General features: G+C 42.3%; 1 protein-coding gene across 1 annotated transcript; it reads right to left on the reverse strand.

Annotated features, from left to right (window-relative positions):
- Positions 1-2,692: 2,692 nt before the first annotated feature.
- Positions 2,693-19,934, reverse strand: TMEM123 (transmembrane protein 123). Its single transcript, XM_032099254.1, has 6 exons — positions 19,814-19,934; positions 14,378-14,437; positions 12,240-12,302; positions 7,220-7,411; positions 5,611-5,764; positions 2,693-4,525 (listed from the first exon to the last, which is right to left on the reverse strand). The coding sequence occupies exons 1-6, from the start codon at positions 19,881-19,883 to the stop codon at positions 4,501-4,503; spliced, it is 564 nt and encodes a 187-aa protein (XP_031955145.1). The 5' UTR covers positions 19,884-19,934; the 3' UTR covers positions 2,693-4,500.
- Between the last annotated feature and the right edge of the window lie 373 nt (positions 19,935-20,307).

Here is a 20,307-nt window from a genome sequence, read left to right on the forward strand (position 1 = left end):
ACCATGGAGAACAGTCTGTTTAGTGTTTCACTGGGAGAGGATCAAGTGACTTCTGTCACTTGGGAACCAGCTGACCGTGCCCACACTTCATTTTGCTTCCACTTCCTTCTTTGAAAGCGTTTTCCAAAGCTTTGACTGGATTAAACAACAATAAACAGCCCCCCTACCCCCAGCATCCTGTGCAACTCTGCTGACTGAGCAGCTCGAGTTCTTGGACATCAGTGTTTCAGGCCCAGGGCTTGTCATGAGCTGACAGCATGCGTTTGCAAGGCTTTGAGGGTGCGGAGGATGTGAACTTGGCTATCATTGGAGTTCAGTGGTCAGACTTGCTGTTGGGACGAAGACAGAAAGCAGTATTCCCAGCTGCTGTAAATGAGCAATTTCTTTGCTGGAGTGAAATGTATCACATCTGCAATGGATCTAGCCTGCAGCAGTTGTGGTTTCTGATACTAGTTTGAGATACTGCAAGATACAGAGGATTCCCAAGTAGCAGCTGTATATTTTGTGAAGCCACTGCCATGCAACTTTATTCGGATTAACAATGATTTTTTTTTCTGAGTACTTTTTTTTAACTGAATGCACATCTCTCTTCTGTTTGCTTTTAAGCATTGACCAGGAAGCCCAGTGTTCTTCAAATTGAAGACAGCATGTAGTTCTAGTGCCCACAAGTGATCAGACTGCCACCACTCCTAACAGAGCACTGCTTTTACATACCAAAATGAATTGCCATGTAGGAAATACCTAGGAACCCCATGAGCCTGATACAGAAGAAAAATCTTTATATTGCTGCTTTTTGTGCCTGAAAGAGTTAGTGGTTGTGTAGTATCTCCATAGTACTCTGCTTTCAGAACTTGATTCTTTGGTATATGCCTCACAGGACACCAGAAGAGAGGCACATGAAAATTGTAAATAGCGTGTTCATCAGCCTTGAATTCTGCGTTGTGGCAGTTGTAGTCTAGTGAGCCTGGGCTGTGCAGTGTCATGTTTAATGTTGCAGATGCTCTGAACTTGCAAATTCAGTTTTCTGAATATCCTACCTCAGGTATGTGAATTCAGGCAGCCGATGTATTCTGGACATGGAAGGTGCTCTCTATTTTGTTGAACTACTTCAAGTGTAACTGTTGTCACTTGCTCCAGAGGTTACTGCTGCACAATCAACTTCCTGAGACATTACTAGAGACACTTCTGTCTCTCATGGAACATGTGATCACCGTGTTTATTGATGCTCCAGCCCAGCTTCCTCACTGCTGCCATGGGACCCTTCAAGCATAAGAGTCTCTGGGGTATTGCATGCATCCTGCATTTGGAGCACAGCAGTATTCCCAGCTGGAGCACAAACATTTTTTGAAAATACCACTGCAGCTGTGAGGACCACCACTTGGCACTCCTTCAGTGTTGTCCAGAAAATGTGTTTACTTTCTCCACAGGTCCATTCTCGTTCCCTCTGGTTCCATATCACACCTAAATTCTTAACCTCTTATCTACGCACCTTCCAGTCTCTGACACCCTTCCACTTTGCTTTTGGCAATACTGTCATGTTGTTCCTTACATCTTTTTCAATGAAGCATGTTAAGAATGCTATGTAACTTTTCAGGGCAAAAATAAGAGTGGCATGAGTATGTAAGAGCTCTGAACAAAGAAGAAAGGTATGAAATATTTACAAAAGGATAATATTCAAGTTACTGAATATTATCACAGCAACATGATTTTGCTTTAACGGTTTGAGGCTTTTTAAAAATAAAAACACAAATACAGCACTGCAGCATTTCCAGACTGCTGTGAAGCCTTTGGTGCCCAGCCCCATCAAACCAATTAAGCTGGAAGTGCTATGATTTGGTACTGAATACAGGCTAAAGGAGAGTTGCATAAAAAGGAAAGGCCTATGGGATGAAGGCAGAATACTGCAGCCCTGAGATGACTGTAAGGTTGATCTTGATGTGTTTGAAGGACAAAAGTAACATTTATGATAGCTGACCTAAGGTGGCCATGTTCTGTAGTCAGTGACTGACTCCCCCAGCCTGTAGTATTAAATGAAAAACACTTCTAACATGAAGCACAAACCCATGAATATGAAGGATAAAAGGTTTGCATAGGGGTTGTGTGAATGAGCTGTAATAAATGAATCGAATGCTGGTGATGGGCTTAAAACACGACCCTGCAAATGCAGTTCCCTGATGTGTCACCAGAGGGGCTCCTAAGGCAGACAGAACTAGGAACTGCAGTGCTCAGCCATCAGCACTGAAAAGAGAACCGACACACAGTCCTGAGCGGATAGACTAGAAACAACTGAATCATCTTTACAGTATTAGTAAACTCAGGTAAGGAAGGGCTAAATGACCATAGCACCAGCTCCCTTTATACATGAGTAACAGAGCTGGGGTTTCACTTACTGCTGGAAAGATGAAAAATAAAATTTATCAACTGCACTGCCCTTTCCTTTATCTAGATTCCAAACACCTGAAAGGAGGTCAGGTTTTATGTTTGCACTGACATGTCTGAAGTCTTAAACACATACTTTTGCTTTACTGTAGTAATGAGATTACAGAATAAATTAGAAATTATTAAACTGGGCAAAAATGACCTAGGTCTGGTATTCTAGCATTTGAAAGTATACATAGTGAACACTTCTTATCCAATGCTTATGACTGTAGGAATTACAGACCCAGCTAATAAATTAAAAATTCAACTGAAATTGATGTAGTAACTCCAAAGATTTATTTGTCTGTACAGTAGAGGTAAGGCAATCTCAGTAACTGAGTTGCACTTATCTTAATTTCTACAAAGTAAGGAATTACAGTTCTATGAAAGAATTGTCTCCATAACTCTTCAAGTCAAATCCAGTAATATTCCACCAAACAATACAATTAAAAAAAAAAAAACCAAAGTTACTTCAAATCACTCTCTCCCCCCCGACCCTCAAATGCACTAAAAAAATGAAACAGCCCCGTTACCCCCTTCTCAGGTGAGCAGCTGGTCCTAGCAAGATGACTCATTAGCTATGGTTTGCTCAAGTTGGCTGTGCCTTGCAAACAACGGGTTTACTACTCCATGTGAAAAAGGAAAAAAACCCATATGGCAACTTCTAACACTGCATGTCAGAATAAACTATTGCTTAACAAAATAGTCTGTTCCAGAGTAGTTACATTTTCCCTGATGAGTTGTTCCCCAGCCCCCAACAGACCTATGTGCAGTTCCCACTGTGACCTTCCTCACCGGTCACCATTTCCTCTGTGCCCACCATGAGGGCCTGGTGCCAGCAGTAACCAGGACAGTCAAACCCCACCACACCAACCCTCCTCTTGGGGCATGGGTCTACAGGTGAAGCCTGAGCAAGACTGAACAATCATTCAGTGACTTACAGAGATGCAGGCCTGTGTTTCCTGATCCTTGTTCTAGTTTTCCTTACAGCCGTGTAAGTCAGGAGCCCATCTACTGAAGTCAGCAGATTTACCTGAGTGTGCCTGCAGCAGTGACATGGGAGCAGCACCAGCCATCCTGCACAAGACCCCCAAGGCATTTGGGCCTTCAGCTGAAGGTCTGCTCAGAGTGTCTTCAGCTGGGTTTTTGACCAGACCTCTGTACATCTGTGCAGCAGGACCAAGTTCTGAAAACAGCTGTAAAAATGCAGTTTATAGTCTTCTAAAATGCTGTCTTATACGTTTTCCCTTCTCTATATAGCTTTGAATGATTATCAAATGCTGCTAAAACACTGCAGACAGCTTTGTAATAATAAAAACCAAGAGCCAAGTGATTGCTACCTTCAACTTAAAAGCCAATTTTAGAATCTTCTCGTATTTATGATGGCAAAACTCCTTTTTTCCATTTTTATTAAAGCTTGAATTGCACAAGCTTCATTAGGACATGCTAGAAAAAAAGAAGCTTTTAGAGAAAAGGGATAGATATTTCCATTCTGTCCATGTTTCCTGCAGCTGCCCTCCTTATATAGCCTATTAAGGAAAGTATCTGCAGGTCACTGGTGAGCTAATGACTGACATTTAAAGTACTCATTATCACCTTCTATACAGTTATCTAACCACACCTCTTTCATAGCCTATCAAAAATTAACTGAGTTGTTCAAAATCCAAAATTTCTAAACTAAAGTTCACATCAAACTTCAAAATAAATACAATTTAATACAAAACTTTAGAAAAAACCGCCCAAACTTACTTAGAATTGCACTGCTGCAATTGTCTGTGCTAGTAATTAGCTATTTCAGAGAGCTTTGTGCTTGTGTGCACCTTAAAATGACTCAATATGTGATTTTCTTTAAATCTGGTTACTAGTACTGGAAAAAGAAAATACTGTCTCTACAAAGTGCTGAGCTCCTCTTATGAAAGCAAATATAAAAAATTAGGATGTTTAAAAAGCTTCTCAACATTTTGCAGGATAACACTCAAGACAGGTTCAGAGACTGTGATCATCTTTATGAAAGAAACTCTCTCAGAAGTTACAACAGCTGTGACAGGGTGGGTCTCCAACACTGTCTTCACTGAAGTCTCTTTAAATGATGGCATCGTGTTCATCACTGTAAAAGAAACACAGTAATTAATGTTCTGCACTACAAGCATCAGTCAACGTGAGAAAGAGCCACCCAACTGCTGCTGAGAAGGTTATTTTGTAAGAAGAGGCCACCTTGCTAGGAAGGGGTACGGGCATATTGATCTGGGAGTTACACTCCTCTCTGAGCCAAGCCTGAAGCTAGCTCAACAGCTCTGTTTTGTCAACTCCTCCAGCTTTTCACTGGCCTCATTCACATCTTGTCTTTCACACTCCATTCATGTGTTCTTACATCAGCTGTTGCTCAGGCCTGGTCATCCTACCTGTCTTACCTATAACCAGCAGTAACAGTTCATCAAAGCCACTGCACAAGCTCAGCAGCAGGTTCCCTTTTTTGAAGCTACTGTTGATGTGAATTTTACAATACCCATTTACAGATGCCACTGTGGGTAAATGTGCAGTAGGGCCTGGTTTAATTCCATGACCAGTAAGCAGGAATCAAGATGGAGAGAAAACAAGGCCTGAACACCAGTATCCCAAGAGGTCTCATGATATCACCTCACTTAAAACAAGCTTCTTGACTGAGATGGATGATACTGAAGAGGAAAAGAAAAGCAACCTGGTTCCTAAACTATTATGTGGGTGAGTTCTGAAGCCTGGTAGAAAACTGAGTAGAGCTGAGTATGAACAGCAAGTGAGATGGTACAATTTTGATTAGAATTCACTATAAATTAATGGCAAGGGGGAAGAAAACACCAAAGAATGAACAAACAGTCTAGGAGAAAGGAGAAATCTTGCAAAAAAAATCGGCAGAAAAAGTTTCAGTGTAATGTTAACTATTCATGGACTAGCTAAAAGATAAGGATCCTTTTAAAAAAACCAGAGTTATTTTATATAATAGATCAGAGAAAAAAAACACACAGAAGAAAGGCACAGTACTAATGAGGAATGGCAGAAGTGGTGAAAGACAAAACATCAAGATTAAATCTCTTAATGATATTAATATAACATACATTAAACAAATGTATCAGAGTTCATTCTGACCATTTGTTTCTCCTTGTTCCCCCTCAAGAAAGTAATAAATGGATAAGGGACAATCCCTTGGGAACTTACATGGTTCTGTACTGAATGCCTCTTCTAGAGTGGTAAGTTTTGCATCCAATGTAGAGAATTACTAAGACTCCAAGAGTCAGCACAATGCCACCTACAAAACTGCCCACATCAAATCTGGAGGTATTGGCTACGACAGCGTCCGGTTTTGATGTAGCTGAAAAGAAGAAAACAAAAGGCACATTTTACAGAACCTGCAAAATTGTGTTTTGAGGGACTACTCTACATCCTGCCCCCTCCCCCCCCACTGATGTATCACCTAAAGACCCAATCAGACAAATTTAACACAGATCAACTGACAAGATACAAGTCAAGCACGCTGAAACCCAGGGCTCTAAGTGCCATATTCTGGTGACATGGGCACAGCTGATCCAACTGCTTGCTGTCTCTGAAAGACTGCTCCTTCTCCTCTCCACCTCCCTTTTTCCCCTGCCTTTTCTCTCCCCTGCTCTCCCCTCCTTCTACACAGGGAGTTCCTGCCCTTCATAGGCCAGTTCTAGTGTTTTTCATACCCTCCATGAGCCAATTTAACCCACTACAGTGGCCTGAAATTAACCCAAGCATAAAAGGAAGTTGCTTTTAGTCAGATGAGCCTACTGAGTCACCCTGCAAAAGGGGTCCAACAGCCACCAAGTCAGTCAGTGTAGTTACATGGTGGGAGCAGAACACTTGGTGGCAATGAGCTGTTGGGATTGCTTTACCTTGTCTCATGCAATTGTACCCTCACTGTCCCAAGTGAGATCAGCTCCACAGCCCAACACAAACACTGACACAGACAACATGACCTCAGATAAGCCAAAGCTGTTCTGCTGCTAGAACTGGTAACATCTGGTACAAACTCCCACCTAAAGACCCAGTCTGTGCCCAGTTCTATTTGTACTTGCGACATACAGAGTGTTACATGGTCAACAACAAGTTCTGCTGGTGACAGCTTCACCTACCCAGTTATGCTTCACTGACACATGAGCACTCCTGATGTGTTTAGAAGTATAAGCATGAAGTGATGGTAACACAGCCAGGTGCAAGGAAATACTGAATTCTGCACTCACTGTTTCTGTATTAACGGGCACGGTTAAACTGTATTTGACAACTTTCATATAAGGGGGACTCATGCACACTCATGCTCAATTCTCCATTAGGGTAACATTCATTACATCGGTAACAGAACTCAAGTCTTTTTACCAAGCCAGTGACATATTTTGAGATACAGGTCAGCTGTAAAAAGGAAAGTATTAGGCATGAGTTCAAATAAACTACAAAAAGGAGAGCTGAACAAACACAGAAGTTGTATTCAAAATAGTCAAAATCAAGCCCTTCTCCTTTATCTTGCTGATCTCCTTGCTGGTAGCTGCTGGACCAGACCACTTGCACTTTTTTTCTCTCCCTAAATCTGTAGGTGTCTCAGGTTAAGTACATCCTTATTTAAGTAAGCAGAGTGCTCAGAGCAACATTTTTGTAGCCAGCTTAGTAATGACACCCCACTTTAGTCTGGTTTTTCAGCATGCAAATACCTTCTTTCTTCTTTTTGTTACACTGCTGCAAAATTCACTGTTCTACAATCCATGTGAATGTGCATCCAAGCCTTTATGAGCTTCCTGAACTGTGAACTCACCTGTTACAGAAGTGGAAGAAGTCTTAGAAGTGGTCACCACTGTAATATTGCCTTGTGGCGATGTGACTGGTGAAGCTGTGGTGGCTGTTACTGTCTGGTTGCTTTTGGTGGGCTGAGTTGTCCAGATCACAGACATGGTGGTGGTGTTGGGCTGACTGGTACTGGTCAGATGAGTAGTGGTGGTGGACATACCTGGGAAATTTTTATTGGTGATACCACACAGAAAAATACATAATCAACTGCACACTCATTGAGTAAGACAGCATTTATCATGCCCAAATAGAACAAGAGAGTGACACTGAAAATGCCACTGCACGGTATCCAGGCTTGCATACAGACTTTCCTTTGGGAAGACCTAACTTCTGATTTCTGGGCCTCAAGGTCAAGAATTTTTTAAAGGAAAGACTGTAAAGAAAACCTGGATAATATATCATAACTTTTAGAAGAGTCAGCTTTTTATTTTTTGGCTAACACTACCCAATTCCATAGAATCATCCCTAACTTACAGTATGTTAAAATGCAATAAAGTTCTGGATCAAGAGTTAGTTCCTATGTGAAGCACCTGCTTTTTCCAACAACAAAGCTCTTCTGGTAAGAACAGATTTTGCATGAAAATGCCCCCGCCTGCCCCCCCTGCCAATTTTAGTGATGATTTAATCTTTCATTTGCTTTTGAATGAAACACTAGCATTACTAGGGTTCCATATACATTAAAACTTGCCACAGAGAATTCTGTATTTATATGAAGCTTAAGGATAGAACATGATAGAAGTTCGACTGAAGTAAATGTACTGGCTTAAGTAATTTATTTAGCAGTGAGCCATCTTGCCAAGATTGAAACAAATACTGGAACGCTGTTTCACAAGTTTCATTGACATACAGTGTCTTTTACTTTACACTTTTACCTAACACTTCCCCTTCCCTCCTCAGAAAACACTAATGAACTGTTCAGAACAAAAATACCACAATACAAAACTCAAGAATAATAGAGATTGATATTTACAGCAAAAATCCTTAGAACCTTCAGGGAAGGCAGCCAGATAGAAAAATAAGTAATTGTTTTAAAATTGTTCTAAGAAGGAACTAACAAGAAACATGAGTCTGTTATGCAACTAACATTTCTCTAAGCAGACAGTAGGATGCAAATAGCTTTTATGTATGAAAGAATTCTGGAAATAAACAGCTCCTTTGCAGCAGTCTACTTCTGTATTATTTCTATAGTCTCATACAAGCTGGGCTCATTTTAAATACCTCAAAAGCTTTTCAATATGGAAATTAAAATATCTAATTATATCCATGTTTACTTGAAACTGTCTAAAATTAGAATATTTGAAGAACAGATAGTTTCATCTCAATTACAGAGTAACCTTGATATTCAATCTCTGCCTTTTATACAGCATCCAAAATACTTCTGTAGATAAATGTTTTTCTGTTGTGTAAAACATGAGAAACTACATACAAAACCGTGTCTATGATTTATCATAGCTGCCAGTACTGATATAAGCATCAACGACTTCAAGAAATGCAACAATATAACAATGTAAACATGCAGAAAGGAACTAGCCTACACAACACTTCTGAGACATGCAGTATTAAAACTACTGAAACAGCAAAATACAGTCTCCTTTGAAAATGCTATTTGTTTTCCTGTTCTTTAATGTTATAATTGTACTGTGTCATAAACCCAGGAAACCCTTTGAAATGAGCATTCATTGAGGTGGAACAATTGGAACACTACATTCGTTTGCTTACCTTGTTACAATTACGAAAATTCAGTTCCTCTATGAAGCATGCGTAAAATACATCAGATAAAATTCAGGCACATTTTAATACTGACAGGTAAAACTCCCCAAAGGCACAGTGATCCATAAATATCAAATGGTTCCTCACTGTAGGAAGCAAGGAAATGTCTACATGGAAACCACCTACAGTTACATGATGTGAAACCACACCTCACAGCCACATTCCTAATGTAAGTGATACCAAAGAACGACAAATCTGGATGCAAGTGTCAAGCAGTCTTCTGTGGGCTGTTTTTGAGCCGGGATTTCTGAGTGTCAAAGAGCCTTCTGTTTCTGAGCAATACAATGGCTAATTGTTAGATGTGTAACATTATAAAATGATGTCACACAAAGTTGGTACTTACTCCATGGGTATTAAATTGCCCTACAGAAAACCTGAGTCACGATGGAAAAAAACCCAAACATCTATGAGGAATTTCAGCACATTTGCGCATTACTTTTCTTCCATCTCTTTTCCAATAGCAATCCTTCTTTTTTTACTTAATCAAGATTACAGCCCTTGGTGATGTAACTCTAACAGTAAAATCTGCCTAATCTCTAGACCTATCTCTCATGATGTATTTAGCATCAGTCATTTCAAAGCATCAGCACGAGGCTATCTGAAGCAGCTGGACATTTTGGGAAGCTGACATGAAAAAGGCACAAATCTGTTCTTCTCCATCTTTGAAAAATCTGACCCGTACTATTTTACAAACAGAGTGAAGATGAAAGAATATTTGCTAGCAACATCTGTCCTTTTATCTTTTATTTCCCTAATTACTTTGCCGCCTGAAGACCAGCTGGGCTTCATCGAACACACTTAACAAACCCTGACTGCCTGAGTTAATTTTTATTACTTACAAAGGATGCATGCCAGTAACAGAGTTCAGGTTTATGATGCTTTGTTTTTAAAAGACACAAGTATTTTACATGGTTTGCTACCTGTGTTTGAGCACTAAATAGCTATGCTGTACCCATCAATTAAAAAAAAAAAATATATATATAGAGCATACAGATAAGAATTCTTAGCAGTATGTGCTACTACTCCCTTCATGTTCTAACTCAACAAGAATGAGCACAAAACTCAAATTGCATAAGAACTGTGCTAACATGCAAAATTATTATGGAATGCTTTTCCTAAAATAAATACTTTCCTCTGCATGGAAAATGATTGAATGAAACAGACTTTTGCTTTCTTCACCAAGAGCTTCCTTCCTCTCCCCCCAAAAAATAATGGCAGAGACTTTAGGCACAATTAAGTACATATACCCAATAGTCTTTATTCTGAAGAAGTTGAGACAGATAATCAAAATCCATGAACACTGTATTAAAATCTCTGTTTCTAAGGGGAACAAAAAAGACAGAAGGATGGGAATCACCAAACCTTATGAAGCAAGGCACAGCTATCTGTTAGGTTTATACTGTGCCTAACAGTAAAGGGCTCAGGCTTCTTTTTACTGTTAATATCCAAAACTAGTAAAACTCAGACCTTTCCAAGAAACCTGCAAGGGCTGGAGCAGAAGACAGAAGGAGCACAGGGTGGGTGAAACACTGTGGTTAGCAATGGCTTTACAGGCTTCGGGGAACAAGGCAACAAGGAGATTACAGAAACCTCTGGACTCTCCAAGTTAGACATGCTTGAACTGCTACACTGTAGGCAATAAAATGAGACACTGCATCACTTGCTTGCTATCAAAAGGAAAGTTTTTGCAAAGGTGAGGGGTTTTTTTCCTCCTAGTGAGCATTTTACACTTAAATGAAAATAACAAGCAACTTCTGAATGTGGTAGCTCAGAGCTTATCTGGAAATTAGAGAGACAGAATATAGGAGTTGTACTGGAAATGAAATGACGTAGCTGGAACTTTATGATCAGCAAAAAACTCCACAAATACACAAGGCATCTTAAGTAGACACAACATTCCTGCCCTGCTTTCCCATGGCTCTTAGCACAAAGGCATCCCAGTTTCTAGAACTAGCTTCTCTCAGATGCAATACTCTATCTGTGCATCACAGCCTGAACAACTGCATGACACTAGCTCTTATCCAGTCCCTACTAATGCAGTGAAATCTGCCTGTACAAGTTCTTCTAGAAGATGAAATTTTTAACTCCCTCATTTAATAATCTCATATTGACATAGCCAACAGCTGGAACACTGCAAGTGTAAGTGGATGAACTGTTTGTGTCCCAGGTTAAATAACTGTTTTCAAACTCTAGTAGTTGATCCAATACAGCTATTTATTCTTTCTACAAAGATGTGTTTTATTAACATGCTACTTATGATGGAGCATCATGAATGCAACACTGCTGCCTTGGGAAATAATTCTCACCTACAGTTCTTCTGCCAGGTTGTGAAGGAAATATGGTAGTGCTAGAACAATGCAAATGTACCCGTGACAAACTGTTCCACTTGATTGACACTGGCTTAAATGCCACTATTTTGTGCTATGAGCTCTCAAAGGATTATTTTCTATGGTATTAAGTGCCATGAGGTTCATGTGAAGTGGGGGCCAGTCTCTTCTGCCATGGGTCAAATGAAAGGACAATAGGAAATGGCCTCAAGTTGTGCCAGGGGATATTAGAAAAAAAAAGTTCACTGAAAGAGTGGCCAGGCATTGGAATAAGTTGCCCAGGGAGGTGGTGGAGTCACCATCTCTGGCAGTGTCCAAGAGAAGCCTGGATGTGGCACATGGGGATATGGTTTAGGGGTGATTATGGTGGTTGACAATTGGAGAGATAATCTTGAAGGTCTCTTCCAACCTTCAGGATCCTGTGATTCTATGAGTCTTATGTAAAAGGAAATGGAGTCCTATTCTTGAAACTCAAGCTCCCAGGATTTTGTTGTACCCTAAATCTGTTTTTTGTGAAGTAACATTAAACAGATACACACTGTTTGCACAACAACCTATTCATCTTTACTTCATGAAAATGGAAGAAGTTTGCTTAAAGACAAAGAGTGAACATTAAAAAAACCCAACTTCTTGCAATTTTTCCTTGAAGTTTTATTTTGATTCCTGTGTTTAAATGGCATCACAAATGTAATTACTGATGAAATATGGTACCTAAATTTGAAAAACAATATAGCTTCTTTACAGAGTTGTTTTACATGTTGCTTCCCAGCCCTACAATGATAACACCTGTCTCAAATACCCACTTTTGATGGCCTGTTCTTTAAAATTTGGTATTATCAGGGTTAGGTTTGGAGCTAACTTCTAGGTTCATAGTAATGAACAGACACATACCTCCTGTAGATGTTGCTGTAGATTGAGTGGATGATGCAGTGACAATGGATGAACTGCTATTGTCTTCAAGGAAAAAAAAACAGAACAAGAAAATCAATATTATTCATTTTAACTTTATCATACTATAATGAAAGTATACCCACGACACAATACTTTCCTCAGGGTATCTGTGTCTGGAGAATACAGTTGGGAATACAGCAGAGAGTAGCCCACACCAAGGCAGATGGTTTTTATCCCTCTGCAAAATGTTTCCAGATCTCAGTGCAGCAAGAACATGGTTAACACTGTATGCACAGCAGTGCCCAAGTGGTCTGCATGTGATTCCTTCAATGTCCTCTGTTTGTTCTCTTCCCCGTCTATGTCATGTTTCATTCCATTTGCCGTAAATAGCCATACTGTCACTAACTTTCTTAACTTACTTGTGCACTATGGGGGGGTGGTTTTGTAGTATTTATTCTTCTACTTCAGTTACATTTTCTGTCCCTCGATCTCTTCTTTCATTTTGTTGCCTCTCTGTTGCAAACTGGGATGATGCTAGAAATATACTGTAGTCAAGTAGGGGCAGACAGATACTCTGTGAAACATTTTACTCCATACTGTTCTCTACACAAAAAGGGTCCTAAGAATGTACCTGTTTCCAGACATAAAATGTAAACCAGTCTTAGTGGTTTTGTCTTTCTCTCCTTTGTTTCACTTCTACTTTTCCAGATCTCTTTTTCTTGGCCCTCCTTCCTCCTCATGTTACTCCTAGGTTTCTCAGGTACTCTCCCACTCTCACTTCTGTCCTCATTGCTGCATCCCTCCTCTATATTTCTCCACATAGATTAAGTGTCTCTTGCTCCTGGCAAAGATCTACTGGGCTGCTCCTGGGAGTGTCACTGCCCATGTTTTTCTCCCTTCATTCTGCACTGTTGCGAATGCCCATTCTATGATCATTCTTTTCTCTAAGTAAGTGATCTTTTACAGCACACTCCCACACTGGCAGGGTTATGTGCCTTGCAGCAGCTCTGCTGCTTTTCAGCATGGCTGAAAAACAAAGCACATAACCTCAGAGATTTAAGAGGAGAGCAACACAGCTACTGCAGTCAAGAAACAGACCTACACCTACTTCCTTTGAATGGATCTGCTGTTCTTACCACTGGAAGAGTTTAGTCTGTAACTCTTTGCAGTTGCATACATGTTATGAGCAAGCTCAGGTTAAGAACAAATGCACCAAATTTACATCTTCATACCACCTACCAAAAAATGGGAGGGCGGGGGGGAAATCAGAGAGGGAATTACTTTGCTCTTTCTTTGGTATAATCGCAGCCAAGCAGCCCCCCACACTGTGTACTGCACACTCAGCCCTTATACTGACATAACTGGGACATTAAGTCGCAGATTTAAGTGCCTTTGAGAAAGGGTCTCTGATTGTACAATTACAAACACATTCTTTCTTGGATATGCTGACTATTATCCCAGCATAAGCCATGGATATGCCTGGGGTTAAATCTTTTCCACAGAGGCCCAATACTGTAACCAGAACGTATCTTTGTGCTTTCCCCAGGTTCTAAAGTGCTTACTTCTACAACCCTGGGACAGCTCTGGATGTGGACTACATGTTCATACAGGTAAAAAGAAGCCATATCTACTGCCTGGAATTTGGGTGAGTCAGTACTGCAATTAACACAAGACAGAGTGAGTCAACGAGCAGAGTATTGTCAGCCAACAGCAAATGAGATGACTGAAGTAGTACAGGGCAAAAATGACTCAAACGAAAAAATGCCTTGCCTTTATCTGAAGATCACTGAATTCTAATCCAGCAGACTTCTTGGTTTTCCTTTTAACTGTTAATTGATTTTGCCAGGTGTTTCTATTTCTATACACAATATTTTCCCATTTTATTTCTCCTCTCAATGTTGCTCCGGGGTACCCAAGGACATGAGAATTGATTTGTGTTCTACTGTTCCCCTTAAAAATCTTTAGTTGTCCCAGAATAGATGGGACAATCAGAGTACCTCCCTCCTGCCCTACAGCTGCTCACAATTCAATAAAATAAAATAGAGGGCAAATTATTACAGGATGGTTTAAGACATACAATAATATGTGCTTTTCTCAATGCTATTGAGGAACAGCAACAGAAATGCCAAAAGTATTACCTGGCAACCCACTGCCTGGAATCGTAGTAAAGGGCGCAGTGCTGTTTGTGCCTTCATTTCCTAAATTAAAAGAAAAAAACCAGGAATAATAAGATAGTTTTAGGTGGAAGAAGAAAAAAAGAAAGTACAGCATCTGCCACTCGCTTTGGGCATATGACAGGGGATAGTTATGATGATGATATAAAAGCATGTTAGCACAACAGCCTGCTCTGAGTGCATTAAAACTGACATCATTTATACTACCCAACCACCAAATGAACCAAAACTCCTCCCATCCTCTGTTTTATCTTCCCTATCATCCCCATCCCAAGTTTTCACCTTCCCTGAGATGAAAACTAAAAGAGGCAAATGAGATGAGAAAAAAAAAAGATGAGACTTAAAGAGCCAAAAAATCAGGCACTTTCCTTCAGTAGAAACACCTGATCTGTGTCACCTGCAACAGAAGAGCAAGAATTTCTCACTTAAGTCTTTAGCTTTGTTTGCCAAGCCTTTGCAGGCAGATAGGTGCTTGCTCTGGCACTACATGGACAACATAAAAACACAATTAGCTCCACTGAGAAGTTGCATTATTCAGTTTGTGACTAAGGGCATGTTAATGCATCCACATTGGCATTGGGGATTTTGGCATTTGGCAGATGGGGAATAGGACCGGAAAGTATCACACCTTGAACAAAGTGGTAAAATTTAAAGGAAAACCACAGAGAATCAACAGCCTGGCATTCACATGAATAGAAGAGGATCAGTTGTGGATTCTGCCTTTGCCAAGCACAATTTAGTTTTGATCACCTAATATCGTGCGAAAGACAAGCAAATAACTGGAATTGAGTATCACAGAAATAGGGCATTTTCTTAGTGGTTACAAAACCTTAGCCAAGGTCTCAAAATGATAAAGTTTGCAAATACAAATGGCAAAATAACTCACTGTACCTCACCCCTGCAATATCAAGACTGAGGGCAGCACTGCAAGGTATATTATGCTGTTTAATTAGGAAACTTAGGGAAAACAAACAAACAAAGGATGGGACACTGCTAAACTAAGCTTCCCCAGAGAGGACCCAATCCTGCAAAAACTGTTCTACATCACAGCACGTTCCCCCACATTATATAATGATCTGATTGGAAAAGCTAAGCCAACACAAAACTGACATTACCTCCCTCTTCAACAACACACAATGGTTTTTTCTGCACAGAAATCTTTTAACTAGCAGAAAGGGCTCCCTATATAACTAGATGAAAGAGAGGGGCAGGAAACAGAGGTGGAAGTGAAAGCAGGACTGTATTAGTTTAGTTCAGATCAGCTTGGACTGCACACCTTGAAACATGCTGAGGACCTTATCCAGCTTAAAAGATACAACTTTTAATTCTTCCTTCTTAAAAATGCCCAAACGTTGGTAAGTTTCTTAATCTGAATAACACACATTGGCTTCAGAATACAAATACTCCTTAAGTGGGGTTTTGCAGAAGCATATGCCACATGGGAACATGTGGCAGTGAATGGGACAGGGAGATAGATATAAGGAAATCTTAAAACATTCCCAGTGTTCTCTATCCTGAGACTGTTCCTTTAAATTTGAAGCTGCATGTACCACTGCAGAGACAAGCAGGAGACTTCAAACAGAGAGGCAGAAAGGACTCCTGGGTTAAGCAAAGGGAAAAGCACCACAGGTTTTATGCAGTGATGGCTCTGACAAGTAGAAGAACCTCTTATTCCAGACCACAGGCTTCACAGTTCAATTGTCCCAAAGCAAAATAGGGAGGGGTCCTGGCCTTCTCCAGGAAGCAGAAGTGCAAAGGTTAGAAATTGGCACTGAGCCAGGTGTAGACACGCATGTGTTGGTACAGGAAGGAAGGGGGGAGAGAGGTGGCAGCCAGCTGCAGCATCCTGTGCACGAGCAGAAGCACAGCTCTTGGAGCCACAGCATCAGCTGCAACACTGGGCCTATGAATCTTGAGCAGAGAAACTGTGCTGAGGCTTACTCTCCCTGTGACCCAGAAGAGAGGGGAAGGAAAGAAAGGATCCCTTGTTTTCATTTTTCACGATGAAACGGAACCAGCACAAGGATATACCCAACTTAAAACTGGATCAGAGCACCACACACTGGAAAAGGACAGGGAAGGGGGATCAACATGGTTTTTGTCTGACAGCCCTGTTTTGCTCTGTTTAAGGTCAGGCATAGATGCAGCTAAAAAACCACAGAACTGTGGCTGGCTGGATGTATCTGAAAGCAAGCATGCTTCCTGTGAAAGCCCCGTCAGAGTCTGGCATGTCAAGTGCTTTCAGGGCCTCTTGTGTTTTTGTTGCTCTAGTGATCAAACTTCATGAGTTGGAGACAATTTGGATAAGCAAACTTTCGAAAGGGCAGTATCAGTCCAGTTCTTCCAGCTTTATAGCTGGAATTGGGCTTTCCCAAGTGGCAGAGACTGAAGATTTGTGCTTGTGTTATATACAAATACATCCAGGGTGAGTGATAGGGATAGCTCTGATACTTTCTAAAAATCAACAGGACAGGATGTTAACTGGACTTGATTTTGCCAAATCCTGCAAAAATCAACACAGTAGATAACATTCATGTTTGGAATCTGTAGTCTCCGCTCAGACACATACCTAATTACTAGTCTCCACAGCTGAACCCTGGTAGAAGAACCCTACACAAACGAATGGCAATACTCATTCAACTACCTGCATGCAACAAAGGTCAATTTGCTCACTCCAACCTTCACATAAAAGATAAACACATTTCGAAGGACTCACACGCTTTATGTCTAGTGTAGCTAAACCTTACACTGCAGGAAGATGTTGGTATATAAACCTTCATTTTTACTAAGCACAGCTTTACACATTCATTTTGGGGACAGGTCAAAAGTCATATATAAAATTTTCTCAGGGCATTTTCTCTTTTCAAGCTTGATGCATAGCAGGCACAGAGGGGAATTTTATGCCCAAATCATTCTGCTTTTGTTGGTTTAAAAGCACTAAAGTACAGAAGCACTGACAATGTGCAGTCCATCAGAAAGATCACCCACTTGCTCAGTAATCTCTAAGCAATCCAGATGAGTTGCTGGAGGTGCATGGTTAAAGCAGAGATGTTAGAGCAGCAACATGAATATAACCATCCCCTAGGTAGTCTCCACCATCAGCATACTCACTCCTTTCAGTTGAAATGGATAAAATTAGAATTCTAGAGATTGAAATAAAAGCAAGCCCCTGACCTCAATCTATTGTAACACCTGCCAGGCAATTTTGACAAACTATAATTTCAAGTCCTTGCTTTCTGGAAACTTTATTTTTCTTTTGATTCAACAAGGTCTTTAGGTGCCTGTTTTTGAACTGATGTTCTTGACCCACCAAGAAGTTAGGTCATCCTGAGAGAGAGGTCAGGCAGGATTATTTCAACAACATTTCAGAGGAGTCCTCATGCCTTAACACTGTGAAACTACTCCACAGTCTTGCAAAGGAAAGCATAAGCACCACTGCATGGATGGAAACAACACAGACCATGTAACCAATTCTCAATCCCCATCAATTTAAGACTGAAAAACTACACCACCTTTTGCTGCCACCCAGGAATCTAAGAGAAGATGATACACAAATCAAAATATTATGCCTGTTTTCAGGCCTGGAGGCTGCTGCTGCTCCTGATTTTTTTAGTGTGAGTAAGTTTTGTATACAAGTAAGCTCTTGAAGATGTCGCTAGCTATCTTTTCTCAACACAGCAGGAAGGGGGTGGAAGCCACTTCCAGACAGGGAGAGGGATTCCTATTACTCAGGTACAAGGAAGCCAGATGGATTTTACATAATAGTGAGAAGAATTTTTTTCTAAACCATATTCTTTTGGTGATGTTTCTTCCACTGAGTTGACTGACACATAGAAATAAACTGACCAGCAGAGTAAAAGAGCAGCATTATAATGAAATAACCAGTCTGCACAAAAATCTTAACCAGACTGAGGACACACGTACTGCCACTTTCACTTTCTGCATATCAGAGATGGGCTTCACACTTCCTCCTGTAGTGTTGATTAGACAATGACAAACTTCTGCTGAAATCAACACAAATCCCAGCAGTACTTTCTGGAAGTTTCTAAGTGGACAGAGGGGAAAAAAAAAAAAGCTATTTCAACAGATACATCAAAGTGAGCCTTAAAAGGGCACAACTTCTTTCAACATATCATAACTGAGCTCTAGACAATCAATTCACATACAGAGGAAGGACTACATTTGTGTGTCAGGAGCTACACGAAATCACCCCTGCCCCAGGAGACAGCACTGACTGTACTCTGAGTTAAATCCGCACATGCACTCAGGAAGCAGCATGACAGAAGACAGATCAGTGCAATCTTTTATCACATTAAATGACAGGCTATTGTTGCTAAACAGAGGCCATAAGATCTTAGCAAAGCAAGATTTGGTTACCTGTTAACTCCTTTTAAAAAAAACCTTGCCCTTCTTTTTGGAAGGGCAATTACAAAGCTGTTTGCATTCCTCATTCTATTTTTTTTTGGTATGAATTTATATTACAACTTCACCAGATTAAACAACCGCATATAAACACTGCTGGACTGACTGAGATTCCTCAACAGTATTTACAGCAGGTTAGTTCTGGTACCCGTGATCTTTTGGCTTCTTTACTTTGGAAAATTGTGTGGCACTGTATAGGGCACTTCAGTCTTTTGAAAATGCAACTCCCGCAGCTCAGACCTGTATGCTTCTCGCTTTATTTCAGTGCCTGTCAACGCTGATCCCCTGACTGTGGTGTTCTGAGCCCGGGCACGAGGCTGTGCATTTGCTAGAACCGGCAGCTACAAAGGGGCACCGCTGCGAGGGCCTGACAGAAACGCGACAAAGCACAGCGTGTCCCATCCGCACCGCCACCACGAGCCCGAAGCCCCCATTGGAAGCCCCTCAGCCCACGGACAGCCCCAGAGAGCAGCACCCAGCAGGGGCAGGGAGCGGCCCTTCCCAGCCCGGCCCTGCCGGGGGCAGCGGGCGCCCCGGGCTCCCCCGCGCCGCTCGGGCCGGGCGCCTGCCGGGGGCGGGGCCGCGCATCCCTGCGGGCGTGCGCACCCCCAACCCAAACGCTCCTCGGGGGTCCTTCTGTAATTGTTGTTTCTACTTAAAAAACATCCCGAATATTAACCCCTCCTCCCCGTTTCTGTCACAGCACTCCAGACACGCCGGTCGTGCGACCGCGGCTCCCGCTCCGGAGCGGAGCGTCAGCGACCGCCGTCCCGTCCCGTCCCATCCCGGTGCCGCTTCCCGGGGCGCTCGGGGGCAGTCAGGGCGCAGCTCCGGCCCCGCTCCGGCCACCAGCGGCGGGACGAGGCCTGGCTCGGCCCGGCTGAGTTGTGGCGGCAGCCGCCAGGCAGGGCGGCTGCGAGGGGCGCAGGGCCAGCGCCTCCGCCCGGCCCGGCCCGTCCCCCGGCGGGCGCTACTCACGGGAGCCGCGGGCCAGCAGCAGCAGCAGCAGCGCCCACGGAGCGCCGGACGCAGCGCCGAGGAACCGCATGGCCGCCGAGGGGCCGCCGGAGCTCGCCCGCGCGGTCTGCGCGCTGCCGAGCGAGGGGCGGGCCGGGGCGGGCCCGCGGGGCGGGGGCCGGGCCGGGGGTGGGCGCGGAGAGGTGGGCTCCTCTTTCTCTCTCCCTTGTCCCGCCGTTTTTGGTCAGGCTGGGCCGCAAAGGGTTGCGGTACCCGTAAGGGGAGACTCGTCAACGGAGAGATGTCTGTGTTTCACCAGGTGCCACAGACGTGACACCCGAGTGGCGCTCCGTCCGTCTGTGAGCACCTGTGGAAACGGGGCCGAGCTCCAGGAGCGCCGCCTGCGAGCAGCGCTCGTGGCTGGTGATGTCTGGCGATCTGTTTTCCAAATACCGTTCAACATCTGCCAGCAGAGCCTCAACTGCGTGGATTTATCCTCCTTGTTAATAACATCC

Source organism: Corvus moneduloides, chromosome 2 (assembly GCF_009650955.1).
Source record: "Corvus moneduloides isolate bCorMon1 chromosome 2, bCorMon1.pri, whole genome shotgun sequence".
Classification (NCBI taxonomy): Eukaryota; Metazoa; Chordata; class Aves; order Passeriformes; family Corvidae; genus Corvus; species Corvus moneduloides.

Bases quoted from the DNA above. Each gene is read 5' to 3' on its own strand.
- TMEM123 (XM_032099254.1), bottom strand. From the start codon at position 19,883: ATGCGGTTCCTCGGCGCTGCGTCCGGCGCTCCGTGGGCGCTGCTGCTG. The intron at 7,412-12,239 runs GTATGTGTCTGT...AAAATTTCCCAG, and splicing joins TACAGCAACATCTACAGGAG to GTATGTCCACCACCACTACT. The intron at 4,526-5,610 runs GTAAGTTCCCAA...TTTCTTTTACAG, and splicing joins GGCATTCAGTACAGAACCAT to TGATGAACACGATGCCATCA.